At 39.4% G+C, this 27,981-nt stretch overlaps 1 protein-coding gene across 5 annotated transcripts in view; it reads left to right on the top strand.

The window, feature by feature from the left end:
- The window catches only part of KIAA1549 (KIAA1549 ortholog), a 152,142-nt gene extending 124,511 nt beyond the window's left edge, over positions 1-27,631 (top strand). Inside the window, exons 12-21 of one of the 5 annotated variants that reach the window (XR_012586362.1) lie at positions 3,165-3,289; positions 8,565-8,770; positions 10,501-10,724; positions 11,878-12,022; positions 13,634-13,963; positions 14,883-14,935; positions 18,776-18,921; positions 20,770-20,924; positions 21,171-21,281; positions 26,064-26,093. Coding sequence is in view for 4 of the 5 variants with exons in the window: in XM_074582036.1 (XP_074438137.1) it covers positions 3,165-3,289; positions 8,565-8,770; positions 10,501-10,724; positions 11,878-12,022; positions 13,634-13,963; positions 14,883-14,935; positions 18,776-18,921; positions 20,770-20,924; positions 26,064-26,318 (1,639 nt within the window). In the remaining variant the exon portion in view is untranslated. Of the gene's footprint in view, positions 1-3,164; positions 3,290-8,564; positions 8,771-10,500; positions 10,725-11,877; positions 12,023-13,633; positions 13,964-14,882; positions 14,936-18,775; positions 18,922-20,769; positions 20,925-21,170; positions 21,282-26,063 lie in introns of all 5 variants that reach the window. The other 4 variants (XM_074582036.1, XM_074582045.1, XM_074582058.1 and 1 more) reach the window with 4 other exon arrangements.
- The last annotated feature ends 350 nt before the right edge of the window (positions 27,632-27,981 follow it).

The raw sequence follows: 27,981 nt of genomic DNA on the forward strand, positions 1-27,981 counted from the left end.
AACACCAAGTGTATGTTTTCTGATGCATTCTCTTTGTAGTGCTCTCTAGCTACTAAGGCAACAGGTGCTTAAAACAAATGAAAACCATTGACAAAGAGCAATGTATCGCAATAATATTAATAGTGACGAATACATGTATGGTAAGTTGTAATTCTGAGAAATAAGCAGTATCTCCAAAGTTCAGGGACGATGTGTGAGTGTTTTTATTTGTGGTTATCTGTTTGCCCTCATAGCAAACCAGCTTTGGTCAGGAAAAGGAGTGATAACTTACAGCTGTGCCAGTGGAAAAGTGTCTGTCAACTTCCAGCAGTAATTTCCTAAACTTTTCCAATAATCAAATGATGTGAATGCATCTTGCTGGGAAGAATTATATTTGTAGGACAGGCACTGTAACAGAGCTATGCAGTAAAGAAGGATCTGTGCATTTAAAAAAAAAAAAGGGGGGGGTATAAGTGGGAAGGTAATAGGTGGGAATGAAAATGGAGCCCTGAGGAGGGGAGTGCTATGATGAGTCACAAACAGCTTCTCACTGCGGAGCTCCTCTGTGCTCCACTTGCCAGTAATTCTTCTTCTCCCTCCCTCTCATATTTTTGCACTCCTTTGTGTCCAGTTCTGCATCCTCTGTGCTTTTACCTATGTGCTATTGCATGGGGGGAGGAAAAAAACAACCAAGGGCAGAGTTGAATGAGCTTAGAAAGAAACTAGCGGTTGTTCTTCCCGAGCTGCAGGTCTCTGTGGCACTGCCTGCTCCTCTGCTCAACCTTCTGTGCTTCCTCTAAAGCCTCACTTGTCCTAAGATCCTTGCTTCATCTTCCCCACGTGGGCTTCATACAGCTCAGGTTCCACCTGCCCAGATGCTGAGCCTGTCTTCCTGGCTGCCTACAGGCCTTGCAAGTAGTAGACTACCAGTGGTACAGTGGAAGTTGGGCAAAATTGGAAAACAGTGGAAGAAAAAAATAGCTAACTCTTTTTGGTGTAGCTTAAATAAAGTAAAACAAATTAATATAAATCAGAAGGACAAGTGTTTCTGTGTTCCTTTTAAAAAGTTCAAAAGTGGTCTGAGAGAGAGATGGTACTTAGGGGGAGGGGAAGGTATCTATATTCACATTCACGTAAATATAAGAAAGAAATTTAAACTTGAGGCTGTTACTGTATTTCACGTAGAATAATTCAGAAAATGAAGCAGGAAAAATTTTCAGGAGCCGACATTTTAATGTTTCCCCTGAAGACAATAATGAATCATTGATCAAATTTGGAACAAAGATACTTTTTTTTTTTTTTAATAGCATGTAAATTCAAACACTTCAAAATGTTTTCAAAAGATAATTTCCCTCCTCTCCCTCATCCTCCCTTAAGAGCAAATCTCCCTTTAGGCTTAACTGTGGAGATACTACCATCATCTCCCTTACATGCTGACATGCCCATGTCAGCTTGAGATTTAAAACATTTATTCCCTGAGGCAGAAATTGAAATGTGAAATGATAGCATAGTGCGTTATGTTGGTTTTAGCTGTTTTCTGTTTTGTGAGGAAATACAGAACTCAGTTCATCACAATGCAATTCAGGACTGTATGTTGCGTGCCAGGAAGTACAGTGGTGATGTGAGTACATGTTCTGTATCTGTAAAAAAACAGCAAACAATAAAACCATCCAGGTTGAGCACAGCATCTCTAGGCTCCAGCTGAGAGTTGGCCCTGTTGTTTTGGCTTGAGAGGATGCAACTGCATATTCCTCAGCACTTATAAAGAATGACTGATGTTGATTCAGTACTATTTATGTTCCTATAATTTACTTAATGATAATTTAGATAGACTGAGGAAAGAGTATGAAGGGAAACAAAGCACAATGAGGTGAAACAGCAAGTCAGCAGCAGATCTGGAAATAGAACTTCGGCCTTGCACTCTGCTGAACCAAGACAGAGGTGATAGACACAATGGCTCTGCCCACCCTCTCCGCCTTAGAAAAGAGGAAAAGATGCAATGGTTCAGATCTGTAAGCTCATTGAGAACCATTTCTCCTTTTTTCCCTGCTATTTTTTTTTATTATTATTATTGGGATGTGACTTATTTGTATTACAGTCCCGCAGAAAGAATGAAAGATGAAGCGCAATTATCAGTGCATTGTTCAGGGAGGAGAAAAAAGGGGGGTGAATTTGGAGCATTGCCTGCTGCGAGCAGTAGGTTAACTTTCAATGAACTTGTCTGGCTGGGTGTAGTTATCTTTGTGTGTGCTCTAGGCAGGTTGATATTTAGCCAAGAGCCTCAGTAACTAGTTCAGATATCCATCTAGCCCGAGCGAATCTTGCACTCAACAAGGTTAATGCACAGGCAAGTGCACACTTTCAGCGATTAACTCCCTGCAGAAATAGAGTATGAATGTTCACAAGACAAAATGGTCACTAGAGACACTACCACAAAGGCTAATCCCATGTGAAAAGACAGGGTTTCATGTCAGCTGGGCAGTGATGTATGCCCTATATTTTTGCTATTTTTATACTATCTGAATCATTTTACATTTATTCTATACATATATTTATTTTATATATATTTATTTTCTGTTATTTACGTTTTATAATTTTACTCTTGGGGAAAATCACAGTATTTCCTTAAATTTTTCTGTAATCACCTGCTAAAATTATGGGCACTGAAATTGTAATTTGTAGGTAACAAATGTTTTTAAGAATCTCATGACTGCATAGGGTAAGTACGTAAACGTAGCATTTCTGAATTGCCCTATGTTTAACTAGTCAGGAAAATATTCACATGGACTTGTAGTGTTATCAAGAGAACACCAAGTTAGCAAGTCTGAGTATTAGACTAGTTACCTCAGTGGGTTTCTTGTTTCTAATAGAATTCTTTTGTGTCTGAAGAGTAAACTGCTACTTATAAATGCAGAGTTTTTTCTTGAAGTGTGTTTTAAAGGAAAGATTAGTTAATAATCTTGTCACATGTGAGTCCTGTTGCAGTCAGTTTTCACACACAACAACATCGTGGCAATGAATATATCTAACCATGAAAATTTATTATAAATTTATGTGTAAACAGAGGAAAATATTAGCAGTCTTCAGAAATACTTTAGCACAGGATTCTTTTGAGTGTGAGAACTGTGCCCCTTTGCAAGCTTACGTTACATTTTTATTTGTTTGTTTTTTAATGTTTGTGGCAGAGTTTCACCATCAGATGCTGAGTCCACAGCAAGTGAGCAATCCAGCGGGAGAGAGACAGGAGAAGAAACTGCAAGACCATCAACTGTTGCAAATGAGGGCAAACCACGCAGAGCAGTGAAGAAGGGTTTGTTAACTTTTCTTCTCTGCACTAGCAGTGCTTTACTCAGGTTGAAGAGTTACTCTAGTGCTGTAACTTGTCTAAACTCATCTTTGGCTGTTAATTTTTCTGGTTTGTGTCACAGAAAATTTTCTTCCTCTCTTTTTTGGTTTAGTTTCTTCTGTTGAAACTAAGATCTACACATTCCTTTCATTCCAGTAAGCTTTTAAAACTAATGGCTTAGCAGGAATGAATCTTCCCTCCTTTTCTCTCCCACACACCCCTGGCAAACCTCTTTCCATTTAGGCTTAATTGTTGTTCTCATGGTAGCAATCTTGCAGACAGTTACATGGGCAGTAGAGGTCACAGCAGGACTTGGTACGGCATGGGTATATGTCTCTAACTGTAACTTCAAACAAGTGAGATTAAGAAAAACAGGCCAGAGAGCCTTCATGATTGTGCTTTAGAAAGATGAAAATCCAGTGCTAATACGTTAATAACAGTGACTTTTTTGGTAAAGAACCATTTTCCAGTTAAAGTGCCACCATTTGTCTTGGGGGTAGCCTAAGATACACTTCTTTCCTCATTGAAAAGTTGATAAAACACTGCAAACCCACTTTCATTTTTTTAATTAAAACATTCTTTTAAATTCTTTTCCTGTTTAAAAGTGTGTGGGTAACTGTGCCTACACAAACACTAAGTGTTTTTTCTGAGAGTCTTTTGTGTTTAGATAGCTTGCTCCTTGCTCGAGGTTTTAGTTACCAGATCTTTGCTTTAAATCGCAATAGTCTTCCTAGAGAAAATGTGATACTGAATATCTGGTAAAGGAGCTTGTGATATCCCCATCTGTTCCTAATACACGTGGCTTGGTGGCAGCAGAAACTGAGAAGAAGAAAATATTGACCACATTGTGAGCAGTTTCTTCAATATATTGAATGTTTTTCCACGTACTCCATGAAATACCAGCTGAGATATAAAGATGACTATTGAGGAATGTAGTGCCGGTGAAATTCAGATCATAGCAGACAATCTTTAGGTTTTGCTTATGTTGAAGAAATGAGATTGAGGAGTATGTAAGATAGTTTATTATAAACTGCTAGCTCTTGGGTGGCTAAAGAGCAAGTTAAAATAGTGTATGATTCTTAAACTTTCATAACGTGGACTACTCCTGTAAGAGCAAGGCTGATGGAGCAGGCTTTCCTCTGTAATAAACATGTAGGGAAAGCAAGCACAGGATCTGCTAGTATGACTAGAAAGTTATACTTCCAAATAATTCAGCAGGCAATGTATGCTGTATGTACTTTACACAGTTTACGCAAAGAAGATAGTGCGTTGATGTTTATATATGTTTTCAGTTCCTTGAGTTAGCTTTAAGGACAAAAACTCGTGCCCAAATACATATAAAGGAAAGCAATTATGCTATGACAGAGCTCTTCTTGGGATAGTTTATGGGTTGCTCCAACCTATCTGACTTCAATTCTCTTGCCCTGATTTACTGCTGTCCCACTTCTTATTACACTTCTTAAAACCCTTGTGTAAAGTTTAACATGCCCTTTTGGTGTAGAAGTGTTAGGTATTGCTGCATCTGAATTATCTGGCAAAGGCAGCAAGGATATTGTGTAAGATGTGTCCTTTTTACCTATCATGCTCTTACTGGATCAAATATACTATTTTTTCAGCATTTGATGCCTCTAGTTTGGTAATCATAGGGACTGTTTTTAGCATTCAGAGTTGGAGGCAATGTCCGCAGACAGCTATGTCTTAAATGGCAGATTCAGCTCCCTTTTTGTGCAGCTGAGGGTTGGCAGTTTGATCCAAGTTCATGCATTTCAGTCAAAGTAAATGCAGTCATCTTACTGCTGTGTTTTTTCCAATTGCCATTCCAGCTGAATGATTTGTAATAATTACTGTGTTGTCTGTTCTTTTTCCTTTATGTTGTCAGGACCAAACAGAGTGGGTAAGTAACCAGAGCTGGTAGTTGAGTACAAATACGAATAGAGGTGCTGGGGTAGCTGCAATTATATCTTAAGGATGGAGGGATTTGTCTTTTGAGTCTAGAAAACCAAAATTGCTTTTGAGCTATTGAAGTATAAAAAATTGTCAGTAACACAAATTATAGTCATCCAATTTAGGCACATTTTTCTAATTTCCTCCCAATTTTTTTTTAAATTATTGAGGAAAACATCACTGTGAAACAAGAAAAACTGAGGCAGCTGTTGGTCCTGAAACAAGGGCAAGAAGCTTTTTATAAAGAAGTTATAGATTTTGTTAATGTCTTTACTGGAAGCCCAAGACTTTGCAGGCTACCTGCAAAGAAGCACAAATATTTTCTCATGAACTAGTGGTTTTAAGGTCAGGACATAGAAAAGATGGGACAGGAGCAAGCTGACACTGTCTTTGATAATGCATACCATATGTAGTGATAAATCAAGGACTGTGTCCTCTGATAGCAGTTTCCATCTTCTAATAGTAGAGAAGGATGGATATCAGGCTGTCTATGATGCTTCCCGTTGTTGTGTTTATACAAGTAACTAATGAGAGTCATCAGCTGCATCCCAGGGATATAATCAACTGGGATACAAAGAAACTGTGAAATTTATCTGAAACTGCATACTTTGGCGTGATTCAAATACCAGTGGATCAGTGGAAGACTTTACTTGATTTTGGGTTAGGCTTCACGCACATTGGTTGCTGTGTCTCTTCTTTTCAAGAGGGTGTGGGAAGCAATAGCCGCCTTCTATCTCCAGCTGTATTGGTTTTCATATGAAATCATAGCTTCCTGCCAAGCAATTCATTTTCCTGACATTTTAGTTCAGTTAGTAGTTTCAGCCCAGGGGACACTGATGAACATTGATCCTGACATGTGACCTATATGGACTGGTTGTTTAAACGTGTTCTGTCCAGTATTTCAGTATTAATTCCTCTCCATTATTTTTCAGTCTCAGCTGTCTAGTCTGAGATCAAAATTTCATTCATATAGTGCCATCTGATAGCTTTATAAGGAAGACTTTTCAACCACGGACAACCATGTAATATAAGAACTTTGAAATGAGAAACCATTCTTATTGGTTTCCACTCGGTCAAAACTTCTAAAGAAACTCGTTCATGTGTTGAGTTAGAAACCATTTCACCTTTTGCTGTTTGTGTACAGCTCTGTGCAGTTCCTGACTTTCTTATCTACTTTACTATACTTCTGTCTTGGATGGTATTTATAGACACATTCAGTGTGTGCATATAGGGAGGATTTAAAGGCAAGATGCAGCTTATAGGGGTTTTTTTGTGTGTGTGTGCATCGTTTCTGCAAAAGAGAGTAACATATGATGTTACTCTAGAGCCTTAGCAAAATTTGACAGTGGGATGTTTGGACAGTTTTACAGAATGAGTTTAAAAACCGTTTCAGCTAAGAGGCCTCTGCCAAGCACTTGTTTCTGTGTGCAAAAGGAAAGGTTATGGATGAAATTATAAAGGTTCAGAGTGAATGCTCTGAAGTAATTGCTAAGCAAGTAATATGAAAATAACCTTAAATTTCTATGTGGGAGATCAGTGAGCTTTGAGAAATTATGTTAGACTGGGAAGATTAGAAAAAATGACGATGTATGGGGAAAATGGGAAAGATCAATGCAGAAGTTCAAATTTCCATTGTGCTACAGGATTGCTCTGAGGGATTCACACTAACTACTTAGATATAGAGATCAAGAGAGGCAAAGTTTGCACGATCCTAAGAAATGCATGAAGATGACAAATGGTAAAGATCATGTAAATAGTTACAGAAGAGAGAGATGGGTTCTCTGTCTTGCAAAATATTTGGGAAGCAGAGATCTTCAGTGCAACTGTTTACCTCCTTTTTAATAGCACTTTATATAGGAAAGTCACATTTACAAATGATGCATACCATTTATAATTGTGTATATTTGACAATGCATTGATCAAGTTTGAGAAATATGAAAAACAAGAATTTTGCTTAGCTTATGGCCAGATGGCTTTCCAGCCCAAAAGTCACGTGCTGTAAAGTGCACCATTCCTTCCCTCTCCTGCTCCCGTTTTGTGCTAGAAGAGGGAAGCAAAGGAGCAAGTCACCTACTGTGGTCTTCTACAGAAAATAGCATTCACTCCTCTTCTGAACCCTATACTTCATTACCAGCACACGTTGCAAATGGATCAGAGCAGTGACTGTGTTCTTTTCCTTCTTCTCTGTTGGAGTTGGATCATATTGATCAACAGCTGATTCTGTATCAGAATTAAATCAGATTCTCCTCCTGATTTGAATCTGAGAACCACAGCCCGTTATTAGAGGTCTGTGCAAGAATGTGGAACTACATCCCTCTACTCTGTTGTGTTCCTCCATAAGAAGAGTCACAAATCTTAATCCCTTATTGCTTATATTTCATGGTGAAAAGCAGTTTGAGAATTTGTGGTGTTACCATGTGGACAAGACAAAAGATTATTTTGCAAGTCTTCAATAGTTTTTGCAAGCCACAATAACAGTTCCTGTTGTAGGCCTAGCTCTATCAAAAAAATCCTTAAATATGTGCTTAATTGCAAACCACTGGGGTGATCCTACAGATTTCAAGTCTTTTGAGGGAGATGACCTGTTTCTGTTGAAGTGATTAACTATTGGCAGGAACAGGGCCACAACTTTCATGTGTATTTGTTTCCATAGTGTCATTTGCTGATCATATTTGAGTTGATTTACCCTCTTCAGCAAATTACAACATGGCAATATTTGTGTAGCTTGTAGCTTGCTTATTACTATGTGAACTGTTTATCCTGTTACAGAGAAGAAAACAGTGCTTTTAAAAGCTTTAATCAGTAAAACGTCTGTAAAATTCTTTGTATTTTGTGTGGATTTCTAAGAGTTTTTTTCTCATATATCACTCTATCACTTAAGAACTGCACTTTGCATTGAGGCATCTTTTATTGCTCTTTGAACCTCCATTTGAGGAATTTGCATCTCCTTAAGTATTGACAAGAGGAACCATTAGCAGTACGTACTTGAACAGCTTTTTATGGCGTAAAGTAGATTGAGATTTTGGGTGTTTGCAACTGCCAAGAGCTTGATATATAGAAATAAAGAATGACAGCTCACCGTCTGGAAATATAGTGGAAAAATGTTTATAAACTGCAAACCACGGGGTAAACTTGGTGTATGCTAAATGTGAATCAGCTGGAAGGCCTATAGGGCAAATTAAACACAGATGGAAAACATGGCATAGTCTTGTAGCATAGCATCCATAGAGCTTAATATTTGACTGAGGTAACCTTAGCCCCACTACTTCACTCTGTATTTGTTCTGCTGATTTAGGACCTCCTCAGACCAGCAGTGGAAATGAGCAGCACTCTTCAGCCTCTATCTTCGAACATGTGGATAGGATGTCACGTTCCTCGGATGCCAGCAGACGTGTCCCAAGCAAGATCCAGCTGATTGCTATGCAACCAATGGCAGCACCTCCCGTTCAGAACTCGGTGCTTTCTGATCGAGTAGCAGAGACCAACAAAATTAATAAAGAGGTATTTTTAAAGTGCTTTGAATGTTTGTGGAGGACTGTATGCCCAGCCAAGAGGGAAGTGAATAGTATCCAGTTTCTTGTTATCGGGAGTTCCACGTTAGTTCCTGAGGAGTTGAATTTTGACAAGTTACAAGAATAATCTTGTTACTATCCAGAGAGATAATGTGACCTGTTTTTGAGAAATACCTAAACCAAAACTTAAACACTAAGAGGAGTGAATTTGATGGTCAGGATACCTTGTGACATACGAGAGTTGTGTTAATTAACATGTGAGAATTGGAATGTCTGGCCCACCTTGGTTTTCATTCTACACCATTCTTTTGACTTTTCAACAACTCAGGATGTGGCTTATACAAACAAGTTATCTCAAGACATTCCGGGGTGTGAATTTGCAGCACATTCATTGCTTCCAACTTCTGATGTGTTTATCTGACAGCAAACATACAGAAACTTCCTGCTTTCTCTGAGGCTCATGTTACTGTAAGCAGAATATGAGCACGCCTGGGGCATTGGGAGAGAACGTAATGCATTGTAAAACCACATTGTACGCTGCCTGACAGTACCATGTACCCGCATCCTAGTTTTGTACCGGGTGTAAGACAGCATCTTCTCATAATTAAAAGTGGAAGATTCCTGAAACCTTTAATTTAATTGTGTTAAGATACTGTGTTTCTCAGTACTTTACGGAAGAGAGGTAAATATATTAATCTAGTAAACATAGGCAAGAGGGGCCGCAAAACAGAAATCTGATTATAAGGGCAGAAGACACATAATTCTAACTATAAATGTAAAGCGTAAATCTGGCTTGTGTCCCTTTTATGCTTTTTGGGGCTTTTCGTGAGAGAATACACAAGAATCAATTTTTATTTGGTTTTTAATTCGCTGCTGCAGATGTGTTCCAGAACTAGTCCAGCACAGATGGAGCAGTTGTTGCTACCTGGTCTGGTGCCCAAGGCTTTTCCATTGATAAGAATGATTTCAGTGAGTGAGTGTTGGGCCAGAACTTAGAAGTGTGGTGCTATGATAGTTTTCCCCAGGTGAGAGGCACTCCAGGGAATTTGAAAAAAAGGCAGGAGAGAGGCATGAAAGCTCAGACTGCAAGAAGACGTACAGCTGATAACGGCATGTTCATCTAGGGACCAGAGCCCTTGTATTGCAGCTACATTTCTGCATAGGTTGTGATGTCCTCTCATGCTCGGTAGAGGCACTGAGTTATGAGCTCAATTAGCTCTTTAAGTTCTTGCTGCTTACATGATGAAGGTCATTAAAGGGAATGGGTGACAGACTTCACCACTATCGATCAAATGTATCTCTGATTGACAAGCAAAGGTAGATATAGCCTGTACTGTTTGGTCTTATTTTTTCAGAGCAGTGTCACTTCTGGCAGACAGCGGGAGTTTTTTGTGTTCCTCCTACCTTTTGCTAACAAAGTGACACCTCTCCTAATTGCACCTGCTGTGCTGGCAATCATATTGTGTATAATAGTACATCTACCTGAGGAGACAATGGTGATACTGCAAAATATCCAAGAAAGAAAGTGTGTTTACAAATTTTGTGACAGGACTTTAATCCTCCAGAGATTTGGGGGAGAGAGAGGGAGGATGGAGGTAGGGGCAGGCAGGGAGGTGAGGAGGAGAGTTTTATGGAAGAGCAGCAAAAAGTTCTATTTGCAAAAACTACAAATAAAAAATGCAGTTGACTTTTTTTTTTTCCGCCCCCTCCTTCTTTAAGATACAAACAGCCCTGAGGCATAAATCTGAGATTGAGCATCACCGCAATAAGATTCGTCTTCGTGCCAAGCGCAAAGGGCACTATGAATTTCCAGTGGTGGATGATGTGGTGGTGGTTGACTCCAAAGAACAGCACAGAATATATCGCAAGGCACAGATGCAGATTGACAAGATCTTGGACCCTGGAGGCAGTGTGCCTACTGTCTTCATAGAGCCCAGGAAGAGGTAGGGATTTCAAAGATGGGAAGAACAATTTTAATTTTTGAGTCGGCATCCAAAGTACATCAAACCTAAACTTGGGAACTTTCAGAGCTTGAAATCATTTTGATCCCAAGCTGAATTTGACTTATCGGTGTGAAAAGGTTTGGGTTATTCTAAACATTTTTATTTATTTCAGTATATGCCAGTATGTTTTGTTTTGAAATTATTCTTTTACAAGTTCTCAGGGGTGACTTCTCAATAAATAAACTGAAATATATGAAAACTGACTTAAAACAATTTAGTATTTGCTCTGCCATTTGTTTAAATAATTCTTGTGTAGTGTAGAGGGATCAAAATTGCAATATAAGCACTAAAAACGATACATGCATATATATAAACTGCAAGAAATAGTATTTTTATAAAGGGGGAAAGGTGCAAAATAAGGAAAACCTTGAACATCATAAAAAGCCTAAAGATTCTGAATTTTAAAGGCAAATTCACAAATCAACACGATAATCTTTTATACATTCCCTCTGGGTAATGAGGCACATTTGTCAGCCTCACAGATCGGCCTTCCTGGGCTTGTATTTTCAGAGGAAGTCTTCCCTGGGCTCTGTTTAGGACTTATGAATACTGGCACTTTGTTCCTGGAGCACTGGTACCCTGTGACTGGTTCCACACTGATAGAAAGTAGCTTTTCCCTAGCTACGTGGGTTCCTCACCTGGTTTGCCTGGTGGGGTTAAACCCAACATGCCAAGCGCAAAGCCTTGTTGGCAACCGTGGTCTGTTCTGCTACTGCAAACGTGTCAGGTATTGGTCTGGGAGGTCCAGAGATGCACTGGGCCGGGGCTGGAGCACGGACAACTTCGAAAGATGAATGTAGAAGGGAGGTGAAAGCTGGAGAGAGTTTGAGGGAGGGGACAGTTTGGAGAGCTGCTAATGAAAGCGTTACTAGGAGAAACTTGAGGAGAAAGATTCAAGGCTAACTAATGGCACTGGCATGAAAATCTGGGAAGGGGAAGAGAAACAGGGCTGAACAAGGTTGACTGGGAGGGAACGGGCAGAGTAGTTCAACCTTGAGTGGGATGAGAAGAAAAATTGCAAAAAGAAATGTGATTACCTTTGTCTTGTTTGGTTTTTTTCTCTCTCTCTGCTTTTTATTTTCTTCCTGTTAAGTTCTCGTGCAAAACGTTCTCCCAAGCAGCGCCGGCGACACCAGATAAATGGTAGTCCAATTGATGCAGAAAAGGACAGGTTAATCACAACTGACAGTGATGGAACATACAAGAGGCCTCCAGGAGTCAATAATTCTGCATATATTGTATGTATGTCTCTTGACAGGAGTGTTCTGATAATTGTAATGACAATTTTGACATGGGGAGGTTTTTGGCCTTCTGCCTGCCGTCTGTATGGCTAGTTTCAGTCACATGTAGTTAGCATGTAAATTAAAGTGAAACAAGGATTTCACTGTCAGTCTGTCAGTAATAAGCAGTAAAATTCTGCCAAGTATTCCTTGATATTACAGAGGCCAAGAACCAAAACCTTGTTTTCATTAATGTCACTGTATTATGCACATGAAAGTGTGCTTCTGCAATATCTTGAACATAGTTTCACTCTAGTCCAATTTGCTGGATCTTATGTATTCATATATTACAGAAGATTTCGTCCTTTGCTCTCACAGGAAGACTCGGTTCCTTTCATGAGAAATTTTCTCATCTTTAAAACGTGGGAATTAATTATTAATTAAAGAGAAGCATGTCTCTGTACTGCAGTAACTTGAAACAATCCTAGTACAATGTCTTGAAAATTAATTTTGTTTCATGTCTAAAAAAGGCAAAGACACTGGACAGTGCTTTTGTCCAAGACTATCCATGACACAAACTGTATTTAGGCATCTTTAACCACTTCTAAGCAGACTTTAGTAAGCCTAATGCTAATATTGGAAACCCCTGGATAGTTTGCATCTTGAAAGACGGTTTAATAATTTTAAGAATTGCAGCATTAGCTGCATATGCAGTCAAGTGACTACAATGTCAATTTCTGCGGTTTCCCTCTGCCTTCAAACAAGAATGTGATGATTTTAATGTCATGCTGCAGCAGAATGAATTATCATCTGGAGCTGTTTAATTAAGACGTGTCACACAGCAAGCTCAGCCCCTTTGGCATCTGTAGCGAGACGGTACTCAGAATGATAAGTTCCTGATGAAGTAGAGGCTTTTGCATCTTAACAACTGGCTTTGCAGTCTGCGTGCAGTGGTAAGAATGAGCTTTGATAATAAGTCTGCTGCTGCAAAGCTCATTTAAGTTCCTGTTACTGATGAACAATAAGCCCGTGTGGTAAGATCCCAGGTAGTAATTGCGATGCATGCCTCAGATGTTGCTGCTATGAAGTACTTATATGAATCCCGTTCAGGTGTTGCACCCAAGTTCAAGTTCCATGCAGCTAACCACTTCGTTGCTTAACAGCTCCCTTTGTGTGTTTTTCTAGGAGGTAATAATTGTTTAATGTTATTGCTGATGTGGTCAGTTGTATGCTAAAGACTTAATTAATTTCTTGGAACTGTAAATGCTGCAGAGAAGTCAAAAGATGTAGACAGAACTGATGATTTTCTTCTGGATGGAGTAAACACTCTGCACGAATTCTTTATATGCTTGCGAACCACGAGATTTCTATTATAGCTTGTGTAACTCCTGCACAAAGCTCCACTGCCTCAGAGTCTTTCAGATCACACTGAATGAAGTATTTGAATGTGCATGCGGAAGTGGGGAGGGTAAGGGCCAGGTTTTGTCTGGCACTGGCACTTGTGCCATTTATCTCATTGTGGTTCTGCCAAAGAAAGTGTTGCTTGGACTTAAGGCCCACAGGGGCTTGGAAGCTGGACGGTTAGATCGTGTCTCTGGCTGCCCTTCACCTTCTTTCCATTTCTTGCAGTCTGATCCAGACTTGCCTCCTGAACCTCAGACATCATCTTCAGCTGATGTGGGGAAGTTCTCTGGCTTGCCTTCCCACCCAGTCTCCCAGTACATCCCACCGCAGCCATCCATTGAAGAGGCTCGGCAAACCATGCACTCGCTGCTGGATGATGCTTTTGCACTGGTGGCTCCTAGCAGCCAAGCAGCCAATTCCACAGCTGTCACACCACCTGGGGTTTCTGCAGGACAGACGGTAAACAACACTCCTGCTCCAGCAGGGAGGGGATCCACATGTACCCAGTGGGGATCACCTTACGGTCCAACTCAGGCAGTAAACAACCCATTTAATGTGAGTGAAATTTAAAAGGCTTTTCTGGGCAGGTAGTTAGCACCAGTTGAGCCATGGTCACTGTTATTGTGCCTTTGCCATTAGGACTTACCACAAATATGGAACAGTGTCTAGAACCAGGAGGCTTCAGAAATGACTGTCACAAGATGGTGAACTTGCTTTTTTAGGCCATTTGGATTCTTTTCCTTTTTCCCATCCCAACCACAAAAGAAGATAGGAGGTTCTTCTCCTTTAGGATAACTTTTCTGTTTTTCTCAGTTATGATCTTTCACAGATCAGTCTTGTTATCTCCAAGAGTAAAACTTAATTTTTTAAAATCTGTGTGCTAGTTCATATTTTGACAATAAAAAAATAATATACTTGGCTTAGGTCATATTTTTCAGCAGGGTATCCAAATGCTTTCAGGAATTGAGGGATAAGGAAGCAGTATTTCTGTGTATGATTTCTTGCATTTTATGGAGCGCTGAGGCACATGGATAATCTTTTAGGACATCTTGATTTGCACAACTATTCAGCAGAAGTTTAATAAAGCCATTGGACTGGTAAGTCCAAGCCCCATGGTGTCTCCGCTGCAGTCTGATGCTGGTTGAGGTATAAGGAGATTTCCAAATACAAAGCTTAATTTGGTGAAAGTTTTAAGCTGAGTAGACATTGGAGCAGCCCTTGATGTTCTGCAAGTGAGAGAAAGTATTTCTGAAAGGTTTTTAAGTTAAGGCTCCGATCAGGCAGAAGATCACTGTAGCAGTGATTCCCAGATCTTCTTGTGCTTCTGGGTTTGTAAAACTAAGCTCTTATGGCTGCAATCAAGTCACACATACAGGCTTAGTGATCGCTGCCATTCATCACTTAAAACGCTGACAGTGGACTTCCCAGGGTATGCCTTTTGATTTTAATTTGGTTTTTTTCATTCTTCTGACAGAGATATGTGGAATTTGGAATGACTCCGCCAACAGCATCAGGTCTCCTACCAAGGTAGCTTTTCACTGATAGAATTATCATTTATTTTCCTTGCAGAGTTCTTACTGGCACTGGTATATTATTATGCAAAGTATTGTATAAATGAGAAGTAACAGGAGTCCAGATCCAGCCTGTGTAATTTATTTATGTGGCATAAATGACATATGCATATTGTATGGAATCCAATCCTCTATTTAAAAGAAATGTGTTTCTAGCCCCTTGGCTATAGAGATATCCTTCCAAATATTGCGTAAACCACTGAGTTTCGGCTTTTGGAGAGTCTGAAACAGTTAGTCAGATGCATGTAATTTTCCCAATACTCTCACTTTCATCTTGTTTCTGTAGCCTCAGGGCAACAGTCACTCACAAAAGATGACTAACAGATTCATTCTATTTTTAACCAAGTTGAGAACAAATTACAGACTGTGGTGACCCTCACAGAGAAAGACTGCCTTTAGGGCCTATTATTATAAAATCAGAGGGAAGAACAAGTTTTCCATCTTCTGGCCTTGCTGTGGGAGAATCATGTAAAGAGAAGAAAACAGTTATCCAAGTGACCATTAGTTCCACGTTTAGTGTCTGTGTTTTAACTACACATGAAGTTAGACTCTTGAGTCATGGTACCCGCTAGGTTCAAACTCGGCTCACCCTCTCCAAGCTGCTGCAGCCAAAGTGGTAAAAAGGTGGCCTTGTGCTGCTCTGTCATTACCTTCTTACAGCTCGCCGTATGAGATGAAATCCCACTGGTATCAGTGTCACTCATTAGATTTCAGCTGAAGTCTTCACTGCCTTGGAAACTTGATTGGTAAAACGGATATGAAGAACTTTCCGTTATCCATTCTTCTGCAACGTGATTTTCAAAGGACCAACTGGAAAAGGAGGAATTTCTAAGCATGTTTTCTTACTTAGGTCTTGACTGAAGGTGAAAATTTCAGTGTGAGTGGAGCATACATGAAATGGCACACAGTATGACAATGCAGTGTATTTTTTGTAATTTAGGTTACCTTGAAGATTATGAACTTTGAGACTGCCAATACAAAGCATAATCAATTGGGTTTTTTTGAGGATTTTCTCTTTGGCCTGTTATGCATGCAGGGAAAATGCGATAAATTAATCATTAAGGTGCTGTAGCATATGTTAATACACCTGAGCAAGATAGTATCTTTGCAACGTATTTTTTGTTGAAAAGTTTAACAGCCTTTGGCATAGGCACTTTGGAGTTCTGTAAGTTACAAATTAATGGCATCATTATTAATAGTTCAAGTGCTCGCTCTGGCAGTGCCAGCGGATTAAGTTAATGATCTGCAAGGTCATTGACCTTAACGGGAAGAATTCCTTTGAATTTTCATTAAAATAGAAGGTTTCCTAAAGCTTGGTCAATAGAAAACAAGAAAAGAGTTGTCATGGTTGTGAAGTGGGAGTTGTGCTCAAATTCAGAAGGTAATTCTAAATAAATTGATAGAAACAGTGCACCGATTAGAGGACGGAAAAATAACCTGAGGTCAGTATGATTAGGTGCTATGTATCAATGTGTTATAGTCCATTGGCTTAAATATCCGATGCATGGAAGAATAGTTGAGTGACCGTACTGTTCCCTTCTCTGTACAAATGCAGTCAGGATGTTTAATGGGGTGGAACCAACCTGGATAAAAAAAATTAAATGTAGAAGACCTAGGTCACATAACAGCTAGGCAAACATAAAGGCACAATGAACAGCTTTTACCAGGAAATGAATATCACATCGTGTAACAGAGATAGAGATACTTAGCCATAGTGGATTAGTGGTGTAAAATTGATTTTTAGGGTGGTATCTCCTCACTTAATTAAATTACTGGAGATTAATAATTTTTTTGAATGTTGAAAGATAAATTGAAGGCTGGGTCTCAGTCTGGAAATAGGAAGGAGCACTAGAAAGCTTGTATGATGTAGATTCAGAGCTGTATCCTGTTTTTATACACTTCTATTGATCTCTGACTTTAAAGAGTAGCTATATCTACCTATTATAAAGAAGATTGAGAAGAGAGGGGAATGGGTTATTAAATGTGCACCTTTCAAGTACAAACTCATCAGCAATAAAGGATATACTTCCTGTCCTCTGAAAAATTGGCACAAAAATAATACATTTGCGGTAACGTTGAGAAAATATTTTCTTTAGACAACATCAAAAAATTCTAGTAATTTATCGTCTACAAGATTCCAGCTCAGCATTGCATGCATAATGGGCCAGATGATCAGATCCTTTACTGGTTACAGTGTTTAACATAACAGAAGTGACAGTGTTAATCATTACCTACCCATTCAGGCATTTATTTTAACGAGCTTTTAAGCCTGGTTGGAAATGGTTTCCTCTGGATCTCCTGAGTGGACAGGTGGGATTGTATGCAAGGGAGCTGGGGAAATTCTGACACTTCCTCAATGGGGTTGTTGCAGCTTGAACCTCTTACACCTCCTACATTTAGTACTGTATGCCAAGTAGCTAGTACTTTAATTTACAATTACTCATTTGTGCTTTATTAGGCTCTTATTTGGCTTTGTTAGGCTCTTTATTATTATGTCATCTTTCTTTGCTATCTGGCTGTCATACAAAGGTGGTTAGTTTTCCAAATAAAGCACAACTCAAGAATAGTTTGAGTTAGATGCAGTCACGAAATTTTCTTGCAAAACAAAAGGGTGTAAAACTTCAGGTCTTGAGGAATGGGCTAGGTTGCAGTCCATAGTCGAGAAGGGCTTACAGGCCGTTGTGGTAAAAAGGCATACAAAACTCATCCCTAGTCCTCACTTTGTGTAATTTCACGTGCCTGACTTAGGATGTTTGTCTCACTTTGCTTCCTTTATGCTCACCTGTGAGAGGCTCCCGCAGAAAATGGTTTAGTGAACCCAATCTTTTCTTTGAATGCCTCTTGAGGAGCGTGACTCTCTTCTTCGATCATACCTGGAGTCTAAGAGAGACTAGCCAAGTAACCTAAGGACCTGAGATTTAGGCATCCACACCTCTACCATATGGATGGGAATCAATAATCCTTGCAAAGTTGGCTGCCATCAGTCTTTTAAAATATAATCTCTCCATGCCAGTGTTAAGATATGTTAATAGTAAGCGTAGGAAAAACAACATTTCCATCTCCTTCTCTACTCCCGTTCTGTGAATGAATTACAGGGTTTCTTTTACAAGTCCCATTGCCTTGGCACAATTAATAAAGTTAGATTGATGAGTTTCTGTTGTTAACTCTTTTCAGTAAATACATAACATCAATGACTACCAGCACCAGCCTGAATTATAGGAAACAGTAATATTAATATACGTTGCATCTCTTCATATGTGCTAATGACAGCTTTGAGTACTTTGATGAGTCTTAAAGAGTCCAGTGTTGAAAATTCCCTGAAAAATTGTAAGAGTGCTTGATGAAATAATAATTGTTCATGAAATATATGTGTAATGCAGTTTGTATGTGTAAAAGTGTGTGCCCAGAAACTCTTGAGTAAGAGTCAGATTTGTTGCTAAGGTAAGCAGCTATATCACTCCCAAAGTCTTACTTTTCTGTTTTTTTTTTTCCATTGAAGATGCATTTTTACCCAGGGGAAAACAAGATCTGTAGCCTTTTTTTCTCTGCATTGAGGAGACTGCAGCACGTGAAAAACACTTGTGTGAAATTCTTAGAGTTTCTAATCCCTATTCCTGTGCAATGCAGGTCATGAAGGAGGAATATATTCCTCAGATGTAATTATTTTCTTTAACATTTAAGGTTAAAATATACATGGAAAGGCATCATAAAGAGTTGTTCTATGGGGTACACCTGCATTACTGTTTCTAATTAGGCAATTCACTTATTGTAATCTCGAGTCCTTACTTTTCCACAGGCAGAACTTTGGGCCAGGTTTTCTTCAACCTGCAGAGTTAATACACCCAGACCAGCAGCCACCTGAGGTTCAGTATTCCTCCAGAGGGATATATTCAGAGGAAATGCCATCAGTTGCACGGCCACGACCAGTTGGGAGCACCGCAGGTACTCTTAACACTTAAGTTTGAATATGCACTAAAATAACTGATCCTTTTCCATATCTACTCTTACACTGGGGTCTCCATTAAGAGATCATTTTCCTTCAGCTACTACATTTGAAATGTGGTCCTTGTCTTCACTGCCAAAAAAAAAAAGTGATCACAAAGTGAGGTTAACTTCACCTCCGTAGGATCTTGCAGAAAAAGGCAGTGCTTTGCCACCTTTTTAGTATCTTACAAGCATTGGTATCACACACAGTGTATTTTCAAAAAAAGCCATTCTCTAAGAATGAAAAATTAATTGTTTTAGAGCATACAGTGTATGCTGACTTTCCACTGCCGACTGTTTCTTTTGTGCTAAATGAGCTAACTAATGCATCCCAAATCAGCCTCCTAAATATCAATTTTTTAATACTTTTCTGCATCTTTATTTCTCATTTCTCTTCCTAGAAATGTATGCGTAAAAGCAGGATCTTTTAGCTTCTGATGATATTATCTATTGCTGCTGTCCCATATGAAATCATCTTCCGTGATTTGACTGTGAGATAATTTCCATAGCACTCATCAATGCTTTCATGAATAAGGTTCTAACATCACATGGCAATTAAGCAGCAAACACTGATTCTAAGAATAAAGATTCTATTCTTATGCAAATGCCACAGTTAATTTTCTCCCAGATAAATGTTTTCTTCCTGAGGAGTTGAAAAAGACTGGAAATACGAGCACATACTCATGTCAGAGTCCTAGTTTTGATAGCTGCTATCCTCTCCCTGTAAATTTTAAATGAATGAGAATGACAGGGATGTAGTGACTGTTGCAGTTTAACGATGATTATTTTATTGTCTGATTCATACTATTCTCTAAAGCATGTGTACTCTGCTTTAAAGTTTGGAGGCAATTCAGATTATTAGTTCCTGACCTTCAGGATAGTTACATGCAAATATCAAATATTGTGGGGTTTTTGAGAGGAAAATTTCGTGACCTAATTGTTCATCACTTAAATCACACTGTTGTTTTTGTCTTTTCCTCCCTTTTTGTTACATACACAGAGACACAGTTTTCTCGTATGTATCTGTGGGTTTATTAAACGTGTTTCGTTCTAGCGAATAATAAAATATAATAATAAAATAAATTTCGTTTCTCTGTGGGAGGAAATTCAGGAAAAAGGAAAGCTGGCATGTTGTTACGTGTCTCTTGCAATCAATGGTTGTGGCTATCCTTGCATGTGTTTGAAAGCAGAGGGAGGGGAGGGGAAGCAGGAGGTTAGCTTTCAGGCTGAAAGGAGATACAGTGCGTTCTGACCTTCTTGTTAGTCAACAACAGCATCGTTTAATATTTAACTGCAAAGTAAAGCTGAAAGAACCATACTCTTATATAGTCAAGTATTTTATTCTTCTGAGAGATGGGATGGAAAGCAAAAGCAGTCTGGAGGGTTAGGGTCTTGCCAGTGTGATGCAAATAAGGTGTACCACAGGAGTAAATGTCTTCTCTTTGCTGCTAAGTAATTTACATGAAAGCATTGCCAGGGCTTTCAGTAAATGCTGTTTGGAAAGGGCTGGCATATTTTTGGAATGAAGTGTAGTCCATGTCTGTGACGCATGTATCTCAACCTCTTCTTTTAGTGCAGTGGCAATGAAAAGCATCACACTCAAATGAACCCCACAAAATTCACATAACTTTTCCTTCTTTATTCTGCGCTGACAGCCTTCTTTCTGCTGATTTTTTTATTAATTGCACAGAAACTGAGCTCCACGTCCTTCTTGTCTCCTGCTTCCAACAAAGTTTTATGTTGTCATTTGTCTGCCCTACAAACTTGACTGTGTATAAAGATGAAAAAACAATATTTGCTTTTAAGGTTCTCAGATACAGCACCTCACTCAGGTGGGAATTGCTAGCAGGATCGGAGGTCAACAAGTGGAGATCCCCTCAGGCAGAGCAGGGCATGGCCAGCCGGGGGGGCCAGGGTGGCCCCAGTACCGTGGAGAGGATGAATATGCTAGGCGAGATGCAGTGAGTACTGTGTTACACATTTGCATAGTTTCCGAAGTAGTGATATGTTCGGGTATTTTTTTTCCTGCATTACTGTTTGGAACTTTTTTCCCCTGGAATACTTTCAGTTGCTTCTCTGACATTCTTTGCTTTGCTCTTCGAACCCTCGTTAGCTCTTCTACCTTTTGCTTGCTGTTCTTTCATCTTTGCTTCTCTCTAACTGCTTTCTCTCACTTTACCCTAACCTTTTTTTTTTTCTCAATTGAGGCCTTCACCCATTAATTGCAGTTCACCCAGTTCTGCTTCTGAGCTCCAGCAGAGGTGGATACTGCTTTCCATTTTCTTCTTTGAAATATGCCTCTGTATTTTGAGATCATTGTAAGTAGAAAACGTTGAATTAAATTGTCCCAGACTACCGTCATACTTTGTATTGGTGTAGTTCTTTTGTCTTCTGTATCAGTGTGCAACAGCAGGAGTCAGGGCAACGGAATAAGGTACATACTTGCATATAACAGTAGAGGTGTTTATAAACAAGTTATTTTCCTAGCCTCAGCCAGCAGGATGTGATAAATTAATATGTATTCGTTTACCAGTGTTGCCTAGGCAGCCAGTTATTTCGTGTTCTTGGCAGTGGTGCTTCTAGAGGTTGATATTTCTGATTCAACCAGATGTATGAGGTTGAAGATAGTATATGGCCTTTCCAGGAAAGATCGGGTTGCCTGCTACTTGTCTGTGTTTGATGTACTTGCATCCTGAAGTAGACTGGCCTGTGACAGCTTTACTGTAGTACTCTTGAGAGCAACAACTTTGCGCTCCTTCTTTTGCTCCTTTGCTTAAGCTATCATTTTTCTGGTTTCTTCCTTGAGTGAGGAAGGAAAGATCTACTTCTTTTGCATACTTAGGGCAGTGTGTGTTCACACTATTTGAAGTTGCTTTGCCGTATTGCATGATCTCGAAATGGCTTTGCAGAAAGGAAATGCAACAGGATGGGCCTCATCTAGATTTTGGTGAAACTGAGCTGCCAGCACTCCAAATGAACTTCAGAGAAGCAGCGTAAAGCTTTTGAGAACTGGGCACACCAGAGACAAACTCTACTGATACTATTCAAAAACTTTAACTGTCAAAGCTGAAAGATGCATTTGCCTAATTTAACTTGCTACCTTTGCTTGGAAATATGGTGTTTGAGTGCAAGAACATCATAATTTCAATTTATGTCTAGAAGAGCACTTGCACGAGAGATCTTAGTGTCTCTCCTGTTCCGTTTTCAAAGGCATATCTAGGTGACCATTCATTGCCCCTTCTTATCATTTGTCTGTCTTTTCTAGATCTGTGGGCCTTTCCCTTCTGCCTCCCAAGTGCATGTTTGGCCATTACTTCCTTAATATTTTATTATTTGAATTGCTAACATGTTACTGAAAATTCAGGTACAGACGCATTATCTGAGATGCTGTGCAAACACTTGGTTTTGACATCAGTTACCTACACAACTTTCAAAGATTCATGGCCCAGTATGATAGGATTTGCTTGCAGTTCCCACTTTCAGTCACTGTTTCAGATGGGCACATGTCACCTCAATCCAGGTTGATTTTCTTTTAATTAATCAGAGTTTAAATACTTCCTCAGCCTTGACAGAACTTTTTGCTCACTGGTTGCTGCAGTTCATAAGTTACTGCAATGTAATTTTTTTTTCAGTTTTCTTTTTTAAAAAACAAAAAAGCAAAAGGAAGAGATCATGTACTAAAGCTATCTGAGTATGGTGTCATTTAGTGCACTAGTGCACCCACCTAGTGCCTGCACTTTCCTTTTCCTGTAAGGAATTCTTTCTTTTTTTTAAAGGATTATTCCCATTAAAAAAAAAAAAATCATTATTAGATGGGCCCTAGTCTTGTAGTTTTCTGTGGTTAAATAATTACCTTCAGAGTTAACCTTCACGAGGACATAGCTTTAAATTTGTCTTGCCTCCTTTTGGAGAGGAGGATTTACTTGATGGCAGTCACATTCTTTATGGTGCGGTATTCAATTGATCCTTTGCAAACAGTCTTACTGACTTACTGAGGGACTGCAAACAGTCTTACTGAGGGAAAAGAATTACCTCATTCTGAACAAGTTTCTCAAATTAAACTCTACATTTAGGAAGATTAGATCTAGAGCGTTCTTCTCAGCCACAAGCTTGAGAGGGACCCAGATTTGTGTTCATGCAATGGCCCTCTTCCTCTCAGTATCCTCACCTATTATTCTTGCGGTCAACACTTGATACTCTGCTGGAATATGACCTCTGACCCAAAGCCAATGTGCAGGTTACCATCAATTCACCTTAATTCTCTATCTAGAAGGCCTTGGCAACCAGGAGAATTACAGCATTTCCTTAGCTGACACAAAATACAATACTGAGGAAGTGATCATTTGAGCAGCAGAACAAATGAAGCCTGGTTTCTTACAGATATGTGTAGCGTCTTGCATATCCCTACCTCCCTACCACCACCTGGCATCACCTCCCATCCATCTACCATCCCCTATAGCTCTCCACTGTTCTCCCAAGTCTTCTCCAGGTTTACAGTGTTTCCACTAAGGCACCCTTATCCTTTTACTCTATTTTTATGCTCTGGCTGCCCTCCGTAGTGTCTCTAAAACATCTCACTGTACTTCAAGTAGTCTCTCATGTCCCCTAGCTATGCCCTGTGAGATACATGCTGGCTGACAGGTCCAGCTGAGCACAGCCTAACCTGGCCTTTCTGCCACTCAGAAGCAGATTCAATGACAGCACAAATCAGGTTATGTCTAATTAGCTACCTGTTTTTGTGAATTTTATAATATATATCTGTTCATACATATATACACGTGTGTGTGTATATTTATACACCTAATTCAGTTTAAATTGGTCACAGAGTTCAACAGTTGTTAAATGGAGATTAACAGATTCACAATGTGATCTCATGAATCTTCCTTCCTTAAGAAGGAAGATTCAGTAAAGGTGGTTTTGTCAATTATTTTGTGCTGCTGTTAATTATACAGAAGCTTCTGTACAAAATAGATAATTTATAAATACTATATAAAACTATATATTGTTACATAAATATTATATAATATGTCAATGTGTATTTCTGTTAGTAAAGATGTTAAAAAAAAAAAAACCACCAGCAAAAAATCTTCCAACTTTTTTTACTCTCCTTATGTTGCTGTTGTAGTTTAGTATAGGTTCAGTTTCTAAACCAATCTGGTTCTGACAGTTCCCAGACCTGTTTAATTCTAATGTTATATATGAGTTCACAGAAATACACACTTTCATTTTTCTGAGATATTTAAGAGAATTTTGATAGCCTTAATGTTAAAAAACAGCCACTGTGGTCATGAGATGTTCTTCCTAACTTCCCTTAAGAAACCATTCTTATGGTGCTGATTCAGTGCAGTATGAGATAGGAGCTGAATCACATAATGCATTTTAATGTGAAAGTAACCTGAACATAATTTAGGTTGCTGTTAAGACTCATGTGTCAAGGAATGTTTGCTTTTAATATTTTTTTATGTCATTTTTTTTCTATAAACCCACAGAGTACTTGTCAGGTTTGCCAACTCTAGACTGCACATATGAATTAGTTTCAGGTTTCACTGCCAAATGAATAATTCTCAACAATCAAGAGACCCATTCATTCCTTTCTGATACTAAAATCGCCTCCCTTTTATAAGAAGTAAGACAGGATGTTACTTGGAAAACCTTCTTTACCTATCATTCTTCTATTAAAGCTTCTTTTCCTCTTAATCTCTCTCCCCAGATTAACTGTGTAAATGATCAGTGCTGTACAGGAGCTGCGCAAGAGAGTTAGAACCTATGATTGGCTTAGATTTTATTCATTTATATTATGAGAGATATTAAGGAACTCTCATGCATTTTTGTGTTCCCTGCACTCTACTGCCACTGTCACTCTAGGTCCCCCACATCCTTCCCATATCCTTCCTTTGTAATCCCTTCATTCCCCTCCCCGTCGCCCCCGAATCCTCTTCTAGCCGACCTTGCTGTCCTTTCTTCCCTCATCAGATTGTTCTCTCTGCTACTACTTAAGGCTTATCCACAGAGAAGGATCGTGCTCACTAAATTGCGGCAACTGTGATCTGAACTTGCTGCAGCTAGCTGCTCCTCATCCCCAGCGCAGACCCTTGGAAAGGGGATTACGCTGCTTTGGCTCCCAGTTGTGCGTTCAATGGGGCGTGTTCAAGTCCTTTGTGTCCAGTGTTTTCTTCTGGCTGTGCCTCAGCCTTCAGCAATATGAGGCAAGAGGAAACGCTTGCTTTAGGGGATGTCAGCTGGAATTTACATTTTCGGAATGTACCTTGTTTGTGTCCATACTGGGAGTCAGTGCAGTCACCTAGTGTACTGTAAATTCATGCTTGGTTTTAGTGTAAGCAGATTTTTTTCCAGATAGACAAGCCCATAAACTCAGGCTGCTGTTTTGTCTCTCTTGTTTTGTTAGAAAATATATGTTACTGAACAAATGCAGAATTAACCCCTTTCTACCCTGAAACAACAATCATCCCTAAACTGGGAGGGTGTTTCTCAGATATATAAAACAGCTGTTGAGTATAGAAAAATCTAATCTTTCCAATTTGAATAATTTTCTCCTGCTGCTACTTCTGTTGACCGTGTCTTCATGGGCACTGGTCAGTCACAGGGTCCTCACAAAAGTGTACAGACAAGCCAGGCGGAGAAAGGACAGGTTAAAGTAGTAGTATCTCTATTCACAGATAGCATGGAGAAATGACATCTGGGAAGAGAATGGTTTGCCTGTTGTCTTTTAGGAAGTTGATGGAAAGGCAAGGACAGAGAAGCCAGTTCTGTTGACTTCCAGTTCTGTGTTTTTTCTTCCCACCTCCTTCCACTTCAGTTTCTAAACATACCGTAGATTAGAAAGGGGGTCAGACTTTTTAGTTGGATGCTCAAAGAGATTTTGAAAGTCCCTGAACTTGAGGCAGTCCAGCAATTTTGTGTACACTTGTTTTGTGCTTCATCAGAGGAATCATTCATTCATACAACAGAAGAACAGTGGCAGCAGATAGGAGCATCTCCATGCTGCTTTCTCTCTGTTCTTTGCCTTTTTGCTTTCTTGTCTTTTCTGGGATTATCATGTTTGTTCAGAAAGTACAATAATGCCTTCTACCTTTTTCCAGACGCATATGCATGGACACCAAGAATATTCCTCCTCACCAGTATTCCAGATGCCGAGGACTTCAGCCAGGCAGCCTTCGGCACCCCCTGCTCAGCTTCCACACAACAGCCTTCAGGGCCAGGGCCATTGCTACACCACCAGTTCCACTGAGGACCTCCAGCCAGGTCACTCTTCAGCCTCTCTTATCAAAGCAATTAGAGAAGAACTTCTACGACTTTCTCAGAAACAGGCAACAGTGCAGAACTTCCATAGTTGATTTAGCATTCCCTTGCAAATCTGCCAAGTATCTGCTTCCTATGGAAGCAAAGACTTAGAGGAAATCAGCAATGTTGTTCTCTCAAAAGAATGAACTTTCACAGCTCTTGTTGACAGCGCTCTGGAAAAAATGAAAAAGGCAGCAAAATGAGGATAGTAAGGAGAGATGGGGGACAAACAGGGAAAATCATCAGTGTCATCACAAGTAATATTAATTAATCTGCTAATATTACGGTGCTCCTCTTCTCTCCCTACCATCGTTCAGCCTGACAAATAAATAAAATCTTAGGTCAAGAAGTCAACGCTCCAGCAACAAAAAAATCACAGGAACAAACTCCAATATGATAGACTTCTTTATCTAAGGAAGTAGGCAAAGGTTTGAATAAACTGAGTTGACACTTTGCAAGCGATAACAAGTATTCTGATTTCTCCACTGCTTATGGAGAACTGGTTTATGTTGTTCTGCAAGATTACAAACTGTATCAGCTCAAGAGCGTTGAAGGTGTGGTCCCACGTAAGAGTCACTTTGGTTGTCAGGATCGATGGGACTACTTGGAATAAAAGTCTTTGTGAGCTACTTGTAACAAACTGGAACAATAATTGTTATAGCTCTGTGCTTCCGAATGGAGCTACCCTCTGCACTCTTCCTTGTTTTCCTTCTGGTGCTGAAGCTTCAAGTGTTCCTTCATCTTCAATGTTTGCAAAGTGAAACATTGGCCTTGTATAACTAAGAAAATATCTGTAGACTCATTCAGGCTGGAAAAACAAAGCAAAGCATCCAAACAGAAAGGGCTTGGTATTTATTTTGTTTAAAAATTATCGAAAACTAGGAGAGGAATACTCAGCCACAGTTGAATTTGGGGAAACGTGTATGTATATCTTTAAAAAATATATCTACATACTATATGCTCTTGCAAAACCAGCGGTAAAATATTGCCACTCTGTAGCTTGCTTTGTGGACAGAAACCAATCCAGCCTGACTAGTACAGGGTCACCAGCATTATGTTATAAATTGATGTTCTAAATCATTGCTTATGTTTGGATCTGAATAATTTTAGTGAAAGTCAGTGACAGTTTAGAGCATTAACATAGGCTTAGATTTGCGGTTTTGAGACAGTTTCTATATTTATACTTGTTTCCACTGTCCCTTTGGACAAAGGATAAGCGTTATCCCCATGGTAAGAATGGTACGTGCCATGGAACTGTTTGTCGCTGTTTTTTCCAGAGTTTTAATTTAATATTAGCTACGAATTTACTAATATTTGGCCATTGCATAACTGTAACTGACATAATACATGCGGAAATTTTACTTAAGTTGTGATTTGTTGGAGTGTTTTTATTTTCTGATCAGACTGAACTGAAGCTAACAGACTGGCACAGAGATACGGGGTAAGCACGTTTGTGAGGAAGCTTGGGAACCTTGCCCTAGAAAAATGAAAAGCAAAACTATTTGGTGCTACAGTGTGGGTATTTCAAACGCTAGCAGATGGTACTCATAAAAGGTCTAAGAAACAGTAGTCTGCCAAAGAGGTCTTTGGGGAATTGATCAAGGTAGGGCTCTGTTTGCCTCACTCACTGGGGTAGAAATGGCACTGGTGACATACAAGGGTGTAACACTGGCGTGGCATGGTGTGGTGGTCTTTGGCTACCACATGTGTTCCTGG

The sequence above is a fragment of the Larus michahellis genome, chromosome 1 (genome assembly GCF_964199755.1).
Source record: "Larus michahellis chromosome 1, bLarMic1.1, whole genome shotgun sequence".
Classification (NCBI taxonomy): domain Eukaryota; kingdom Metazoa; phylum Chordata; class Aves; order Charadriiformes; family Laridae; genus Larus; species Larus michahellis.